At 48.1% G+C, this 18,367-nt stretch overlaps 2 protein-coding genes and 1 pseudogene across 3 annotated transcripts in view; all 3 read left to right on the forward strand.

Annotated features, from left to right (window-relative positions):
* Window positions 1–9,767, forward strand: part of GOLT1A (golgi transport 1A) — a 29,665-nt gene extending 19,898 nt beyond the window's left edge. Inside the window, exons 2-5 of one of the 2 annotated variants that reach the window (XM_033093966.1) lie at window positions 5,589–5,680; window positions 6,650–6,828; window positions 8,746–8,809; window positions 9,430–9,767. In XM_033093966.1, the coding sequence (XP_032949857.1) occupies window positions 5,589–5,680; window positions 6,650–6,828; window positions 8,746–8,809; window positions 9,430–9,468 (374 nt within the window). In that variant the 3' untranslated portion in view covers window positions 9,469–9,767. The remainder of the gene's footprint in view (window positions 1–5,588; window positions 5,681–6,649; window positions 6,829–8,745; window positions 8,810–9,429) is intronic. The other variant, XM_033093967.1, reaches the window with a different exon arrangement.
* Window positions 3,385–5,582, forward strand: LOC117015357 (60S ribosomal protein L6-like; annotated as a pseudogene).
* A 4,319-nt stretch (window positions 9,768–14,086) lies between the features above and the next one.
* KISS1 (KiSS-1 metastasis suppressor) lies at window positions 14,087–16,457 on the forward strand. The gene is made up of 2 exons (XM_033093431.1): window positions 14,087–14,189; window positions 16,123–16,457. The coding sequence occupies exons 1-2, from the start codon at window positions 14,087–14,089 to the stop codon at window positions 16,455–16,457; spliced, it is 438 nt and encodes a 145-aa protein (XP_032949322.1).
* Window positions 16,458–18,367: the final 1,910 nt, after the last annotated feature.

The following is an 18,367-nucleotide window of genomic DNA, read 5'->3' on the forward strand; positions in this document are numbered from 1 at the left end:
TCAAGTAATCCACGAGTCTCTTAGCTGTTCTGTGTGATGAGCAAAGAGTTCTTTGATGGGTTATAGGTCCCGTTTGTAATAAGATCCGGAGGAGAACTCAGAAAGTGCGCCTCGCTGCTGCCATTCCTTAGTTCCCCATATGGCTGTTTTAACAAAACAAAATGGAAACCCAATAAAATGTTCACATTGCTTTTCCACACAAAAGCATCTAAAGCAGATAAGAGGGAAAGAAGGATTGTCAGAGCTGGAATCAATGACGTATTTTTTTGGCAGTTTTAAGCTAAGAACAGACAGGTATTTTTATAACAGAAATAAAAACTTAAAACACCTTTGTCATTTAGATGAAATAATACGGTTATGGTCTTCCTCCACAATATCCGGTACCATAGAAAAAGTATCATGACAAAGTCAATGTACTTCTAGACCCCCAACTTAGTGTCTCTGAGGATAGAAAAATCACGCAATATGGAAGGACAGAACACAACCTTCGTAATGACCCCAGGGGGTTGTACTCTGCCCGGTGTCCTGGGTTCTAAGAGATAGAATTCAGGTAGGCCTTCCTGGGAAGTGGAAGTAGGAAACAAGCCTGAATAGATCACAGAGGTTGGTCAGAAACAGCCATTAGTACAAGATGGATTCTGGGCAGCTGGGCCATACGGTGACAGAAATTATGTGTCATTGGGTCCTAATAGAATCCAACTCTGCCAAAAGAGAGACGCAATAAGACTGGCATTTTTCTGGACTATAAACTGAGTGAGGTTTCGGTCTATAATTTGAATGATAAATCTCATCTCTATAATTTGAATGATTCTTTTAAAGAAGCCCTTTGGCCTTATTTCTATACTAGAACTGGTCTTAATCCTATTAAAATCTATATGGAGACAGATTATGAAAGATTAACTACACGAAAGATAATGTTTCATTTTCTTTCATTTGTAAATATAACTCAGCCAATAAGTTTAGTCTCAATAATTTTGTCTTTGTTTTGTTTTGTTTATACAGTTCTACCTCTTAACAGCCAGACTTCTTACAACTATTTGCAGAAGCATGCCAATGATACCATAGAGCTTGTGAGGGTCAATTCCAAGATGTTAGTTAACAAGTTCAGTAAAATTTTTCTCTTTAAAAATTACCTAGATGTTTTCTTTTTAAAAATTGAACCATTTTAAGTAAAGTTATACATGTTGTAGTTTAAAAAGACTCTTCCCTTTATCTTTAAGAAGACACACATGCCATATCTCTATCCACCATACAATTTACAATAAAAAAGAAAATAAGGCATTCTAGCTATATTAAGTAAATAAAGCAAGTTGCAAAACTGTACGTGCAATATAAACTTGAAGTTGTATAACATAAACTTGAAGTTGTACAACCTCATTAGTAAATTTTTGAAAGGACACGACACAATTCCATTTATCAATGGAAATTACTAATGAGGTTAGTAACATCAAAAAGAATAAAATATTTAGGAATAAAACTAAACCAAGGAGGCAAAATATCTCCAGGCATACACTGGAGACATTGCAAGTTCAGTTCCAGACCACTACAATAAAGTGAGTCATAATCTTTCTGCTGGTGGTCTTACCTTCAATTTGTAAAAACCACAACACCTGTGACACACAATAAAATGAGTTATGCGTGTATACTGAAAACTACAAAATGTAGCTGAAAGAAATTTTAAGACACAAATAAATAGAAAAGCATCCTATATTCAAGGATTGGAATATTTATTATTGTTATATGTCAATATTACCCAAAGCAATCTACAGATTTAATTCAATCTCTTTCAAAATCCCAGTGGTATTTTTTTTGCAGAAATAGAACAATCCATCCTCAAATTTATTTGGAATCTCAAGGGATCTTGAATAATCAAAGCAATCTTGAAAAACAAGAATAAAGTTGGAGGTTTCACACTTTCTGATTACAAAGCTACAATAATCAAAACAGTATGCGACTGATATAAAGACAGACATATCGCCAAATGGAATATAATGGAGAGCCCAGAAATAAACCCTGGCATATATGGTCAAATGATTTTCAACAAGGGTGCCAAGACCATTCAATGGGGAAATGACAGCCTTTTCAATAGACGATTTTGGGAAAACTGAATATCCATTCACAGGCAGAAGAATAAAGTCGGACTCTTACCTTATACCACATGTAAAAATGAATTCAAAGTTCATTTTAATTCAAAGTAAGTTATAAAACTCTTAGAAGAAAACATAGGAGAAAAGCTTCATAACACTAGATTTGACAATAATTTCTTGGATATAATATCAAAATATAGGCAACTAAAGAAAAAATAGATAAATTGGACTGTATCAAAATTAAGAACTTCTGTGCATTAAAGGACACAATCAACAGAGTAAAAAGGCAACCTGTAGAACAAGAGAAAATATTTGCAAGTCATATATCTGATAAGGGGTTGATATCCAGAATATATAAAGAACTCCTACATTTCAATAACAACAACAACAACAAAACCCTGTTTAAAAAATGGGCACAGGACTTGAATAGACACTTCTCCAAAGAAGACATACAAATGACCGACAAGCACATCAAAAGGTGCTCAACATCACCAATCATTAGGGAAATGCAAATCAAAACCATACTAAGATACTACTTCACGCCCATTAGGATGTCAAAAACAAAACAAAACAAAATAACAAGTGTTGGGGATGTGGAGAAACTGGAATCTTTGTGCATTGCTGGTGGAAATGGAAAATGGTGCAACTGCTATGGAAAACAATATTGTGGTTCCTCAAAAAGTTAAAAATAGGGGCGGCCAGATGGCTCAGTTGGTTAGAGCTCGAGCTCTGAGCAACAGGGTGGCTGGTTCGATTCCCACATGGGCCAGTGAGCTGCACCCTCCACAATTAGATTGAAGACAATGAGCTGCTGCTGAGCTTCCAGAGGGGCAGCAGCATGGCTCAGCTGGTTAGAGCACGAGCTCTTAACAAGGTTGCCAGTTCAGTTCCCGCATGGGATGGTGGGCTGTGCCCACTGCAACTAAAGATTGAAAATGGCGACTAGACTTGGAGCTGAGCTGCGCCCTCCACAACTAGATTGAAGGACGACTTGGAGCTGATGGGCCCTGGAGAAACACCCTGTTCCCCAATATCCCACAATAAAAATTTTTTTAAAAAAGTTAAAAATAGAATTACCGTATGATCCAGCAATTCCATTTCCGGGTATATATCCAAAAGAAGTGAAAGCAGTCTTGAAGAGATATTTGTTCACCCATGTCCATAGAAACGCACTCACAAGAGCCAAAAGGTGGAAGCAACCCAAGTGTCCATCCACAGATGAATAAACAAAATGTATACAATGGAATATTATTCAGCCTTAAAAAGGAAGGAAATTCTGACTGATACATGCTGCAACATGGATGAATCTTGAGGACATTGTGTTAAGCGAGATAAGCCAGTCACAAGATGAAAAATACTATATGATTCCACTTATATTAGGGACCTAAAGTACTCAGGGTCATAGAAACAGAAAGTAGAATGGTGGGTGCCAGGGACTGGGGGAAGTGAGGAATGGGGAGTTAGTGTTTAAGGAGCATAGAGTTTCACTTTTGCACGTTGAAAAGAGTTCTAGAGATGGGTGATGATGGTTACACAACAATGTGAATGTACTCAATAACACTAAACTGTACATTTAAAAATTGTTAAGACGGGCTTTCCCAACTTGCAAGGTGGCGGGTGAAAAAGCTGGGAAGCCGGACACTAAGGAGAGGAAACCTGAAGCCAAGTAGGATGATGCTGGTGGCAAGGTTAAGAAGGCTAACCTCAAGGCCAAAACGCCTAAGAAGAGGAAGCCCCACTGCAGCCGAAACCCTGTCCTGGTCAGAGGAATCCGCAGATATTCCCGATCAGCTATGTATTCCCGAAAGGCCATGTACAAGAGGAAGTACTCAGCAGCTAAATCCAGGATTGAAAAGAAAAAGAAGGAGAAGGTTCTTGCTACTGTCACAAAACCAGTTGGTGGCGACAAGAATGGTGGCACCCGAGTGGTTAAACTTCGCCAAATGCCTAGCTACTATCCTACTGAAGATGTGCCTCGAAAGCTGTTGAGCCCTGGCAAGAAACCCTTCAGTCAGCACGTGAGAAAACTGCGGGCCAGCATCACTCCCGGGACCATTCTGATCATCCTCACTGGGCGCCACAGAGGCCAGAGGGTGGTTTTCCTGAAGCAGCTGAGCAGTGGCTTGCTACTTGTGACTGGACCTCTGTCCCTCAATCGAGTTCCTCTGCGTAGAACACACCAGAAATTTGTCATCGCCACCTCCACCTAAATTGATATCAGTGGTGTGAAAATCCCCAAACATCTCACTGATGCTTACTTCAAGAAGAAGAAACTGCATAAGGCCAGGCACCAGGAGGGGGAGATCTTTAACACAGAGAAAGAGAAATACGAAATTACAGAGCAGCACAAAATTGATCAGAAAGCCGGGGAATCGCAAATTCTGCCAAAAATCAAAGCTGTTCCTCAGCTCCAGGGCTACCTCCGCTCTGTGTTTGCTCTCACAAATGGGGTTTATCCTCACAAACTGGTGCTCTAAATTAATTACGAAGAACCTAATTAAATGCCTGAACTGTTAAAAAAAAAATTGTTAAGACGGTAAATTTTATGTGTATTTTATCACAATTTAAAATAAAATTTCAATTTAGTTCAATTTAAAAATGAACAATACAATAAATTATTTGTTGATGAAAAGAGTGGTAAAGGTAAGTAAAATGAAAAATTCTGTGTGATGGAAAGGGTTTAAGAAAAAAAGAACTTCATATCCTGTTATTGTAACAACTTTTCTTGAGGAGAACAATCTGAAATATGTATAAAAATGTCAAAAATGTAGCCCTTGACCAACAAGGGGTCTTAATATTCTGCACATCTGTACTGTGCTCCCTGGCTCGAAGCAAACTCCTGCGGCTTCGAAGAATGCCCTGAGACACAAAGCCAAACTGGGGCTGGGGTGCTGTCCGTGTGGGTCCAGAACTTTCTTTCACAGAACTTCCTGGCCACTGTGGCTGAAATTAGGAGGCTCGGGAGCGTGTGGTGCATGCCCACAGTGGCTGCTGCAGGAGGAAGGGAAGAGAAGGGAGCAGGTACAGGCTCAGGTGTAGACTCCAGGTGGAAAGATGAGCACCCTCCTGACTGATGACTCCATTTTTCCAGTCAAGTGTGAGAGGTCATCACTGGAAAGCCGGGACAGGGACAGTTTAGAGGAGGAAGAAGACAGGGTGAAGAGTTGTTCAGGAGGGCGAGCCTCTTGAGAAATAGGCAGGTCAGCTGGGTGGTTTTGAGACCCTAGCTACCTCATAGAGTTGTGAGGACAGAATGCCACGATGTGTGGAGCTGACCAGCAGCTTCCGGGTGCTAAACGTGGAGCAGATTCGTGTCCTTCCTTCCCTTCCTGTCCCATCATTCCCCAAGAGCACAGACCAAGATTCCTGGATGGAAATGGAATCTTGCCACCCCATCCCCGACCCGCAGAAGGCACCTGTGCAGTGGAGATGGGGGAAAGTTCCAATGTACCCACCCACACCCCAGACCCCATCCCACCACAACCTCCTCACCTGTTGCAGAGATTGGCATGGGCACCACCGGCTTTGGCATCTTCTTCATCCTCTTCGGAGTACTCCTGTACTTTGACTCCGTGCTTCTGGCCTTTGGAAACGTGAGTGCCCCTGCCCTATCGACCGCCCCCAACCTACCTGAGGTCTCTATTGCTGGGGTCAACCCCAAGTTCCTTCAAATCGTGCTCATCCAGTGGTCAGGCACCATCAAGCCTGGGCAGGTGAGGGTGGCTGGAGATGGACAGCAAGTCCTGCTGGGCAGAGAATGTGAGGACCTGTATTCTTATGCCAAGCTCTGGGTGAGCCCTTAGGGGTGCCACGAGGAATCCCTTTGGTTAGGGAGAGGGATATTACACGAACACATGTGACTAGAGGGGGGGCAGGGACATGGTAAAGTCATCATAAGACAAACACATTTAATATGAAACAAGGTGCTTGTAGAAAAGAGAGCATACCCAATTGGAGAAGGATGAGAAGGAATTTGGAAAGTAAAATGGGTATGGAGGTGGATAAAGCACTTCCAGGTAGATGGAACATGCTGGAAGAAAGCTAGAGTTAAATTTGACGGGAGCCTGGGTTCTCATAAGGGATCATTAGGAGCCAAGCTGAAGACATTGACAGAGCCATATAATGGAGGGCCTAGAGTATAATTCCACGGGCAGTGGAGCCCTGACATTTCCATGTGACTTTGGGTATGGCTGCCTAACCTCTGTAGGCCTCAGTCTTCACCTTCCTAAAATGGAGAGACTCTCACTATCCCATCTTCCTTGGGAGGTGTGATGAGAAATGAAGTCATATATGAAGTGTTTGGGTGGGATCCAAGAAATTGGGTTGAATTGGGTGAGAAACTAGAGACCTTCAAAGTTCTCTTTGTCCAGCCCCCTGCCTCTGGGCAGTTCCGTTCCTAACCAGCTCAAATTATTCAAGGCTCTGGGATTTTGCCACATGGCTGGGTCACCACCCTCTCTGATATCGTCTCTCTTTGAAGAGTTAGCAAGCCCTGCGTGATGCCTGCTCGTGGCTCCCGGCCTGGCTGTGTTTGTACTCATGCTCCTCTCCTTCCCCAACAGCTGCTGTTCCTGACAGGCCTCTCCTTCATCATCGGTCTGAGGAAGACTTTCTCCTTCTTCTTCCAGAGACACAAGCTCAAGGGGACCAGCTTCTTCCTGGGAGGTGTGGTCATTGTGCTCCTGCGCTGGCCCCTTCTGGGCATGTTACTAGAAACCTATGGATTCTTTAATCTCTTCAAGTGAGTGCAGGGCCCTTTCCCCTAGACAGGCTACCAGGGTCTCTGAGTAGCTGAGATCAGCCTGATGGATTTGGGCAGGGTGTGCAGAAGCTGGACTTATCCTGCAAGAAATGGGAGCCATGGAAGGATTGAAAACGGGGAAGGGCATCGAGCAGACACTGGAAAAGATCCCTCCAGCAGTAGGTTGAAGGGATCTGCCCACCCTCAGCAAACACTGAACAGCACTGTGCCTGTCCCCAGGGAGGAGACACAGGGCCCATGCTAAGTTGAATGATCCAGATGGGGAGACATGTCTATCACTTGCCAGGCCCCAAATATGCACTAAGCACGCTCATCATCATCTCACTTTGTCACCTCCACAACCCATGGTAGGATCATCCTCTACAGATAAGGAAACCAACACTCAGGGAGGCTGCACCCTGCCTGAGTTCTCACAGGTAGTAGTATGTCCCTGGATCCTGGCTCCTGGCTCCACATCTCTCTGCCAGTCCAGTGTCAGCCTGGGCCTAGTGAAAGGCAGGGTGGGACTCAGTGAAGATGTATAGCCACTGTCAGGGCCAGTGTCCTAGAGGAAGCAGGACGTGAGACGGGCCCTGAGGGCTGGGCAGGGTCTAAGAGAAGACTGGAAGGCACTTAAGAGGAAAGGAAAGGATATTAGGGAAGATGGGGGAGGGAGAGAAGACTCCCAGTGTCTCTAGAGTGCTGTGGAGAGAACAGGGGTGGGATGGGGATGATGGGGGCTGGAAGAATCATGACCTATGGAACCATGGGAAGGAGTGGGGGTCAGGAACCCTTGGATCCCCATAGGAACCCTCAGTCTCCTCAGTGTAGCCTTGAAAACACCCTGATTAGCCTGAATGCCTAGACCTCATAGACATCATGTAGTTTGTCCTCAAAAAATGAAATTTTCTCACACATGTTCTGCTATCCATTTATTCAATATTCAAACAGTCATTTACTCAGAGTCAAATATATAAAAAGCATCTACTCTGTGCCTGATCCAGGGCTAGGTCTGGGGACATGGCACTAAACAGGGAGAAACTTTGTGGGGAACTTGTAATTCAGTAGGGAAAACAAATAAATTCTGACAACAGTGACCATTTATTGAGGGTTTAGGACTGTGAGCGGGCAACTGCAGATTCAGTAGTTCAAACCCAAAGTCAGTCTGGACAAAGACACTTTGCACCAACATTGTAGGGGCAAAAACTAATCAGAGCTATGAGAGACCTCAGGGATGCAGGTGAACCTCAGGGAATTGTGGCCCAAGGAAAGGAAACAGCTCAGGCAGTATTCAAATTTCCGATCCCCTCACCTCTCCACTACACAGAGGGCCCCCTTCCCGCTCCAGCCTCAGTGCCTGCGAGCCCTTTGAAGGATCACACATGTATCCCAGCCAGACTCTGCAAGGTGTGTTTGATGAAAGTGGGGGGCCAAGGCAGGAGGAAGAAGACATTAGCACAGCCCCTAACAGCTAGCCCAACCTGGAGCCCAAGGAACCTGCAGCAGATGGAGACACCCAATCTGGAGAGGAGAAGACAGTGACAATAATAAAAACAAATACTTCCTGAGCATTTCTTTGTGTAAGGCCCTAAGATGTAGATACTATTATTAACTACATTTTATAGCTGGATACAGATCCAGAGAAATTAAGGAATTTGCCCAAGCTTATATTGTGCCAGTAAGTAATAGAGCCGAGATTTGAACCCAAGGAGTCTGACCCCAGGGCCTGCACGCTTAACCACTCCACTTGGCTGCTTCTCAAACCCCAGGGGTATAGAACGAAGCCTGCCCCAAGTGCCCAGGGGCCCACGCTCCAGGGAGCTAAAGCTGGAGCCGTTCTGTGTACCGCAGCCTTGCTCCCCTCTATCCTCCCTTCCTGGGCCATCACTGACCCTCCCTCCATCCCTCTGCTCCTAGGGGCTTTTTCCCTGTCGCCTTTGGCTTCCTGGGCAATGCCTTCAACATCCCCTTCCTGAGTTCGGTAAGTGCCTGCAGCTTCGTGGTGGGGCCTTGGGGTGGAGGGAGCACGTGGAGTTTGTAGAACTGCTGCCCCAGGTGCAGTCGACCTTCCCCATCTCCCCTTGCACCCCCCTTTCCCCAGGTTGGCCTACCTCATCTCCTCTTCTCCTCCCTGCTCTTCCATTCGACAAGAGCAGATGAGGTGAGGGGACCAGGAGCAGTTGTGCCTAAGGGGTGGGTATAGAGGAAGGTGGCTATTAATAGCTCTTTATTAGAGGCAAAGAAATGGACACTCAGAGAGTCTAGAAAGTGTCAGGGATTCTGGGGAGCTGTCTAGGTCTGGGCCCCAGATGGAGAGGATGTGTGACAGCCAAAGACAGCAGGAAAAGCAGGTGGCAGATACTGCTCTCTCCTTGGAGCAGTCATGGGGCAGTGGTCCCCTGTGCCTGCCCTCGCTGCTTCTCCGAAGCACCTGACAGAAGCCAGCACCTTGATGCACCCGCCAGCTGGGCACATCCCCGCAGCCCCCTCCATTTCTGCACTTGGCACTGCTCCCAGTTGTCAAGGCCAGCTTTGTAATAACCTTGATATTGAGTGTGCTCTTCATTCTTTGTCTGGAGTAATGATTCTTGGCTCCCACAGCTGTTCCGAAGGCTACAAGGCACCAGCTCAATGGTCTGAACAGCAGAGATGAGCTCTTGGTTCATCGGTGGAGGGGGATGAAAAGGAAATGGGGCGACTCCCTCAGGCCCCCACCCTGCACTGACTCATTTCCCCGTCACACCCGGACCTCTTCAAGTCCAAAAGGAAGGATGGGCTGAATGACTGACCTCAAATCCCCAAATCAACTCAAGAGGCCATCAGGACTGTTGGGAGCAGAGATCCAGAGCCCCACAGAGATTGGACTGGGGCTGGTATCACATCCCACACTGTATTTATGGGAAGAAAAACAAAAATTAAATCCCCAATCTGTGAGTGTGTCTGTGACTCAAAGTCAGTTTCCCTAGTCCTTTAAGTCCATCTCCTGACTCAGGGCAGGCTGAAGCTCACATCATTCCACACAGCCAGGGGCAGGCTTGCTCTCATAGGCTCATTTTTATCCTAGTGTTTAAAAGTCCTAATGAGTGACATAAGTGTTTGCAAGCCCTTGTTAGCGGGAGGCATTAGACAAGTGCTGGGTAATAATCCTGTGTCCTGTCAGGAAGTACTTCTCAACCATTAGGTAGATGTCTTCACAGTGAACCCACCAGGTAGAGCCTATGCTGGGAGAGCTTCCTGTCTGAGAGTAGAGACATAGCCTTTGCCTTCAGAGAGCCCTAGTCCGACAGAGGGAACGGTCTGTGTCCTGCAGAGCCCCTCATCCAAAAGTAAAGAGCATTCTTGCAGGCCCAAGAAGGAAACAAGAGTCCACCGCAGTATCAATCTCTGTAGTAAATACCTTTAAGGGCCCTCTATATCTGTACCGAGTGACGGAGCGGGTACTGAGGATGCAAAGGGAAGGAGACCTGCCTCTGCCTTCAAAGTGAGGTGAACAGCAATTATAAAATGCTATGATCATGTCTGCCACAGACAAGAAGGTGGCGTCCTGGGAGCAGCACCTTCTGAAACGCTGCCACCTGGAAGTCACTTCTCCGCGTTACCTTAGAATCTCCCAGGTACATCCGCCTTCTAGACCTATCATTGTATCCTGCTTTCTTAGCTACTTAAAGACCTGTCGCGCCCATCTGATTGTGTCATATTCATCTGAAGACCCTGTGCTGAACAAGTGCTCAGTAAATGTTGGGGAAAGAAGAAAGGAAGGAGAAAAGGAGAGAAACCCACCCCCAGTCCCAGATCACAGCCCAGGAGACCCCTTCTGTTCTGACACCCGAGGCCAGCTGGCCAGAGTTGGGAGCACGTGCGGAACAAGAGCCCCTAGATCTAACTGTGCCCTTCTCTTTTCCGTCCTCCCTTTCATCATGCTCACTTCACATTGGGTGTGTCGGTGGCCCTTGTCTGGAGGGGGAACATTTCACATTGAACCCCCACTCCTCAAATAGTCCATTTCCACATTGTTTGGGGCAGATTGGGTCTCCGATTGATTGGGTCTGGGGTTAACGGAGGGGTTGAGGAGGATGGAAAGAACAAGTGGTCATCAGAACGCCAGCTTTGAAGGGCTTCTGGAGGGGAAGGAAGAGGCTGATTCCAGTCATGAGAGCCAGGAGGCGGGAGGCAGTGGTTTGTCTCTGAGGGGGTCTGAGGAGGAGGGAGAGGGAGGCGGGGAGGCCATGCCTGGAGACGTCACTGTGGGCTTTATAAAAGGGACATGATCAGAGAGCTGGCAAGAGTGAGCCCAGGAGCCCAGCTCCCCTCCCACTGGTGTCCACTCACCCAAGCAGTGTCATCACTGGAGACCCTTCGGCGCTCCCACCCACCAGGACAGAGCCAGGTAGGTGCACCACCACACCCATACTTGGGGAAGGATCTGTCCAGACCCAGGGGTGTTCCCAGATGGGAGCAGGAACTTCGTTTCAAGACTGACCTTATGTGTCTCAGGCAGGCAAAGGGGGCATGATCGGTCCTGATTACCAGGTTAGCCAAGATTATTCTGGGATGTCGGGATGAATACATTAACTCGTACTTTATTTGTGAAGCCAGGACCTTCGCAAGGACTCCTCTTACTGTGGCAGGAATAAATGCAATGAATGAACTCTGTGGCTGGGATTAGAAGCCACAGGAGCTTCTGGGGGGAGCTGGGGAACACCTCAGGGCTCATGGGCTCAACGGGGCTCCTCTGAGCAGTTCCCTCAACTTATTGATAGCAAATACAAAACCAACCAAAGGGCTTCTTGCACCCTGCTAGACCCCCTGCACTAAAGGTCACCTCAGGAAGCTAGCCACCCAAAGAAGGAAGCCGTCCCACTTTAAAAGCTTTCTGACCGTGCCTGGAGTGTCTCTATTACTCCCTAGGTACAAAAGCCCCTGGAGTGGGGGAGCCACAAAAATTGCACACAGCAGGACAGCCACTGTGGCCCCCTGAAAGCTGATGGTTCTTTTCCAAACAATTCATTTCTACTGTTGTGTTAAGAGTTGGGGGAGTGTGTGTGTGTGTGTGTGTGTGTGTGTGTGTGTGTTGGGGACAAGAAGTGAGAAACATCAGCACTGTCTCCCATGGTGACCGTGGGAAGTGCTCTCCAGGACGGGGCGGAGGTAATGGGTGGAGAGGCGAGGAGCATGGCCTCTAAGCACACAGCCTGCCCACTCTCCACTTCCTCACTGACCACCCTGCTTCTGCAGAGCAGCCAGGATGCTCCATCTGAAACGCAAGTCTACACACCATCTTCTCTGGCTTGGACCCTCCAGGGTAAAGCCCCTGTGTGGCCCTTCCATAGACTTACCACTGTCTTTCTCTCCAGCAAAGCCCCACCCTCCTGGCAGGCTCAAGGGCCTGCAGTTTCCTCCACATCCAGCCCAGGCTGGCCTGCCTTCCATGCAAGCCTTTATTCATCTACCTGACTTGTGCTCAGAAACTCAGCCCAGGTGCTACCTCCTGCAGAAAACCTGCCTGGACCCTCCAGGACGGGCCCCCACAGGCTCCCACAGCCCCCGCTGTGTACTCACACGCCTTCAACCTATCATTTATGGTGTTATTTCAAAATGGTCTGCTTAGGACTCAATTTACTGTGCTAGACTTGAGATGGTGGTTGAGGGCAGGTGGGGGCGGGGGGAGGCAACCCTGTGTCTTAGCACAACTGTGCACCCTAGCATCTAGCACAGCACCCAGTTGATGCCCAATTTTTAAACTAACTTGGACCCTGTGCATTCATGGTTCAAAGGCACAAAAAATGGTTTTACACTCTTTGGTCTAATGGAGCAATCCTGCCTCTACTCCCTGCCCTAACACAGGCCTAAGGCAAGTGCAGAAAGCCATGGTCTGGGTTTCAGGGTGTCACAGAATCAAAATCTGCAAAAAGAAGTGGCCATCTGAGGGGAGAGTTGGTGGCCAGTCTGACCCAATGCTCCGATTTTATAGGTGGAGCAATAAAGCCCAGAGATGGGGTTGACTTGCTACTCTCTCACAGGGAGGGCATGCCGAGCTGGGGTGGCCCCAGGACTCATGATCCTATGTCAGGATTCTTCCCCTCCACCCCCAGGCCTGGCTCCTGGAGGGAGAAGGGAAGGGATGGGGAGTGGGGGCAAGAACAGAGGGACAAATGGTGCTGATAGGCACACATGAAAGCCCACTCCCCTCACCACCACCCAGAGTGGCTTCAGGCCTGTATCTGGCGCCCACACCCTTTGGGCTCCTCCTGCAGCTCTACTGCCTCCCCATCCGTTTGTCTTTAATCATGTTTGTTGGACAATCCCCAAGTGCCTGATGACTTTTTAAAGAGAAATTAGACTTGGGAGCTGGAAGAGGTGGGGCAATGGGCAGGAGAGGGGAAAGGGAAAGAGAGTGAAGTGAGGGTCAGGGGGCACAGCTTCCATCTCAGCAGCCAAAATTGTAAGGTCAATTCAGTTCATGTCCACTCAGAGTCCACAGAGAACAAAGGGGGACAACTGACCTGACAAATCATGGAAAGGTTTTTCTGTTCCCTGAAGTACAGGCGATAAGACAATCTAATGACATCTTCAGGCTGTGAAAGGCTATGAGAAAGAGCAAGATGACTGCCTTTCTTCCTTTTTTCATGAAAAAGGAAAAGAATTAAGTTTCTATTGCGGTGGGAAGGAACTGGGCCAGGTTCCAGAAGGCACATTCTAATAGGGAGAGTGGAGCAGAGCAAGTCGTGGATTTATGCAGAGTCCAGCATGGAGGAAAGTGACCAGGCTCAACGTCCTTCCTGCAGTGGAACTCTTTGTCCCACTTCACTTCACCCCTCCTTGCTCATTCCTACACATCATATCTCGCCCTTCATTTCTTCAACAATCCTCTCAAGCAGTTCTGGCCACTTGCCAAGGTGAGCAGTCCTGCCCCTTCCACCTTCTGCTTCCCCAGGAAGCAGGGATCCTTCCTTCCTTCCTAACTTTACTGGCCTCACCTCCTCCAGAAAGCATCCCTCCTCCATGATCCTCACGTAGCAAGAGTTCAAGTTCAGCTTTGACTGTACTGTCTGTGCAAGGGGTCTCAGTCCCATTTCCATGATGCCTCTGCTCAGACTCATCCCTCCACCAGGGGCCTCCAAGGGCGCGAGATATCCCTTCCTTCACACTGGACTCTATCTGCCCCGGCACCCAGCCCAGACCGTGCCTGACCTAATCCCTCCTCCCTCTCTCTGTTTGGGCCTCAGGGCACTTCCAGGACCTGTGCCTTCTCACCAGGATGAATCTAATGGTTTCTTGGCAGCTGATGCTTTTTCTCTGTGCCATCTCCTTCAGGGAGACATTAGAAAAGGTGGCGACCATGGAGAATCCTAGATCCACAGGTATGTGTTGTCTGGGAAAAAGAGTGGGAGGGAGCAAGTGAGTTGTTGCAAAATGAGGTTTACCACATTTTTCAGATTATGGTTAGTCTATTCATGTGAGTTAAACAACATATTTAATGGAAACCCAAGACCGGCACGTGCAGCTCATTTAGGGGCCCCATTAATCTTGCAAGTTAGGGATGGCTTACCATTGCTTTGGGCGTCAGCAGGCTCACCTATGCTCAGGTGTTTCTTAACCACCAAGCTCCTTCATGGTTTTTGCACACTGTATTCTCTGCTCCATGCTAATCACCTCTCTGTGCAGATCTGTTCGGAAGAAATTCACTATGCAATTTTCTTTCATCAGTGACCTCGGTCCCTTTATGGGCAGTTTGGGAAAAAAAAAAAGAACCTAACAAAAGAACAGCTCCTGTCAACCTTATGAGTTCACTATGGTACTGATGAGCTGGAGAAATTGAGGCGCAAAGATGTAAAGATACCTCCCCAAAGTCAATCAAATGCTGCAGCCGCCATGGGGGGAGCTCCCTGAGAGTGTCTCTGAGTGGCACAAGTTAGAATGATGCAACTCCCCAAGCAGGAGTCATGGGTTTAACACTGGTGGTCAGCTTCCTGGGCAAACTAGAACCATAGCTTAGCTTCTCTGGACTGAAGTTCATGTAGCTATGAAACTTGGGACATGGAGCGTATCTACACGTGTGATATCACTGCACCTGTAAGATATCCCAGAACAAAGAGAACACAGACCGTGTCCTTTGCCAAGAGTGTCTTCTCTCCTGGGATCAGGTATCCTTTCTGAATGAGAATAACCTCACTACTACCCTGGGGTCACTGAGCTTGTTGGCTGTTTTTGGCAAAAGACTTTAGGTGAGGCCACAAACAGTAGCCTGAGCAGTGATCCTGCTGGGATAGTGGGTATAACAGTGCAGGAAGCCGTCGTCCCTCCCCATCTGGCCCAGGCTCTAGGCAGGGCAGGAGGGGCCTCCTAGGAAGATTATCATTAACACTGCACCACGCCCACACTCCTCTTCTCCGAAGTATGCCGGGGCATTGAGGAGCAGGGCTCAAAGCCAACCGCCCCCCAGCACACACCCACTCACAGGTAAGACCTCATTTCTACTAATCTCTAGCCACAGTTGGCTGGGGTCATTGTGTACTCAGAGCTAGTTGCACTATTTTACTGCCAGAAATTATAGTGAACTTAATGAGTCTTGCATGTGAAGTGACTTCCAAATTAGCCTTGTTAACCCTCAGTATGAAGAAGAGAGATTATATATACACAGAGTGCGGGAGTTGAGCCAGGTTAGAGTGACCCAGATAATTTCCCATTCCTCAGAGTTCTCATATAACTTTTTAGGGGGGCCACGATTACTGGGGGCTGTGGGAACACAATGGTCTTAGCTCCACTTCCTTGATTTCTGTAACTACAAGAAATCAAGCTTTTTGTTTCATTAGCTTTTACAGAGTTAACGACCATTTATTGAGGCCCTACTACGTGTGAGGCCTTGTTTCAAGCATTCTGAGAGAAAAGAGGAGGAATGAACATGGCTCTCCACGGTCCTCATAGTCCAGTGGGGGAGCCTGATTCAGAGCCAGGCAGTGAGCCAAGCAGAGCATCTAAGATACCTTAGTTTTCTTTATTTCCAAGCTCTATCCTGTTTGCTTCCTACAAGGAAATAATTTAATATAAAAGATATTGAAGATGATTCTGGAAACCATTTGAAAGCAAAGCTATGTTGAAGGAGGGGAGGAGGAAATGGCCTAATCACCAAGCTCAGAAGCTGGTGCTGGTGGTGGTGCCCAGCTGGCATTGAGCTCTGAGCTTCCTGGAGGTCAAGGAACACAAGGGAAGCATAGGATGGGGCGGTGAGCAGATGTTCCCAGGCGGCTCTCCTGGCCCGACCTCACTCAGCCTCTCCCCCTGGCTCTATCCTAGACCAGAAGCTTGGGCCCCTGGCGCTCCCGCCTCCCTGGGAACGGAGCCAGCGGTGTGCGCCCCTGAAGAGCGCCACGGAGCCCGGGCGGCCAGTCCTGTGCGCGCCCGGCAGCCGCCTGATCCCCGCCCCGCGGGGCGCGGCGCTGATGCAGCGGGAGAAGGACCTAACCGCCTACAAGTGGAACTCCTTCGGCCTACGCTATGGCAGGCGACGGGCGGCGCCCCGGGACGGCGCCCAGGGACTTGAGACTCCGCACCCGGGACTGCGGGCTTCGGGCACGCGGGGCGGGGCTGGGGGCGGGCCAGTGGGAGGGGACCTGCAGTTTCCGTCTTGAAGCCATAAAAGAAAATGCTACCGACTCACCCGCGTGTGATTTGTGGCTAATTTTTGAAAGCAGCGCTGATGAGGCTTTTCCCCTTCTGCCCCCAATGGGTTCTTTAGCTGGTTCTAAGATGGCTTTAGTGTTATCAAGGACAGTGCTTTTCAAACTAGAGGTGGGAAAGTACCAGGTTGGTTTTTCCCCAATCAGAGACAGGTCAACACTTTTCACACACACACAATCACTAAAACACTGAAAATTTTAAAAATAAAGAGAAGCGCAAATTTGGGTGCTTCTTGAGTGTCTCAGCAATATCAAATTTCCATTAAAATTTCTCAAAATTTGTCAAAAGTCCTCTTCCTTCTTAGACTTATCTCACTGCAAAAGGGTAACAAACGTTTTGCAGAGGGGCATCGGCCACAGCCCACATTTTGAGTAGCTCTGATTTGGCCAGTGGAAGGCAGACAGTTTAAGTACCTTTCTCTTTTCCCCAGGGAAGTTTCCAGCCAGTTGGACAGCTTGATCTGGAAGGTGATGCCAACCACTGCCCTCTCTTCACTAAGGCTTAAGTGCCCCCCCAGCCCCACAGTCAGACCTGCACTGGGGGTCTCAGCCCCAAGGCACTGAAGCCCTGTTCCGTGTATAAGGGGTGTCAGCAGTGGGCTGAGCCGTGCACCTCCCCCACCTCCCAGAAGCCCTCAATGGATCCAGTACTTTACGTGTATCACTCATTCCTCTGCATCTTTGTAACCACCAGGGAGCTGGGCGTGTATTATCCCCATTTTCACAGGTGAGAACCCCTACGTTCAGAAAGATAACTAACTCGTTCAAGGCACACAGCCAATGAGAGGCAAGCCTAATCAGGCTTCTGACACCAGAGCCATGTTCCTCCACTGCGCTGTCATGCCACTCGCAGATGGCAGGGTTTCCGTCTGAGTCAGCCATAGTGGACATCAGGAAATGTCAGTCTGCTTTGTGGGAACATTTGTGGGAGCCCCCACTATCTGGAGAGCTGGAATTGCGATAGGACGGAGTAGAGCTTGTCGGTAGGGAAACTCCAAGAAATGCACCCTTCTGCCCACAAGAAAACCCAGCCCCGTTTGACAGCCTCAAGATGCCCCGACTTGGTCTAAGATGGAAATGTTTTTTCCCATAAGGTTGTGGGACCCACCACTATGCCATGAAGCGCCACAGTGTTCCACTCATTATGGGAACCAGGACTCCATAGAATGGAGGCAGAACCTTGTTGCTATGGCAATAAGATAGGCTGCCATGAGAACATGACAGCCTGCCGCAGCCCATCTCTACCCTGAAACCATTCTCCAGGACCTGTCGAATTACTGACGCTGCGCGAGCTCGTGTCCTGACACGGCACGGTATTGGGGTGCTGTTCTTACTCGGAAGGCCATCGCATCCCCCCAAACGGCCTGCGGTGTCTGTGCCTCAGGGACAGGAATCATAAACTCAATACTCATTTCGTTAAGTGAGTTATTCCCCTACTTCTTGGGCCAATCTTCCCCTGATGAAGACTGTATGGTAGGAAAAAGCTGATGAGTCTCTGAAATCTTCTCTTAGCCAGCCTCATTTTATAAAATTCCTTGTGACCCCCTCTAGCCCTTCCTCACAGCCTTAGGTCTAGGCAGAAAGGAGGTAAAGGTGTGTGTGTGTGTGTGTGCGTCGCTTCAGGGGTAAGCAAGTGAAATGTGTTCTGTAGTATAAGAAGCAGACTATTGGCGTGTCAGAGGGTGTGTGTGAGAGAAGTAAATATAAGAAACTTCTTGCATGTTCATAGACATATGCCTGTGTGACCGTGTATGGGATGGGCCCTTCTAACTACATTTCAGGCCTTATCAGCTCCCACTGCAACCCAAGTGCCTTCTAGGACCTCTGTTCTAGCTGATCCCGCAGTTAGCAGAAGGAGAGCT

Source organism: Rhinolophus ferrumequinum, chromosome 22 (genome assembly GCF_004115265.2).
Source record: "Rhinolophus ferrumequinum isolate MPI-CBG mRhiFer1 chromosome 22, mRhiFer1_v1.p, whole genome shotgun sequence".
Classification (NCBI taxonomy): domain Eukaryota; kingdom Metazoa; phylum Chordata; class Mammalia; order Chiroptera; family Rhinolophidae; genus Rhinolophus; species Rhinolophus ferrumequinum.

What these genes read in the sequence shown, in the direction of transcription:
- KISS1 (XM_033093431.1), top strand. Translation starts at nt 14,087, where the DNA reads ATGAATCTAATGGTTTCTTGGCAGCTGATGCTTTTTCTCTGTGCCATC. An exon ending in GGAGAATCCTAGATCCACAG is followed by an intron (nt 14,190 to 16,122) that starts GTATGTGTTGTC and finishes GCTCTATCCTAG; the next exon opens with ACCAGAAGCTTGGGCCCCTG.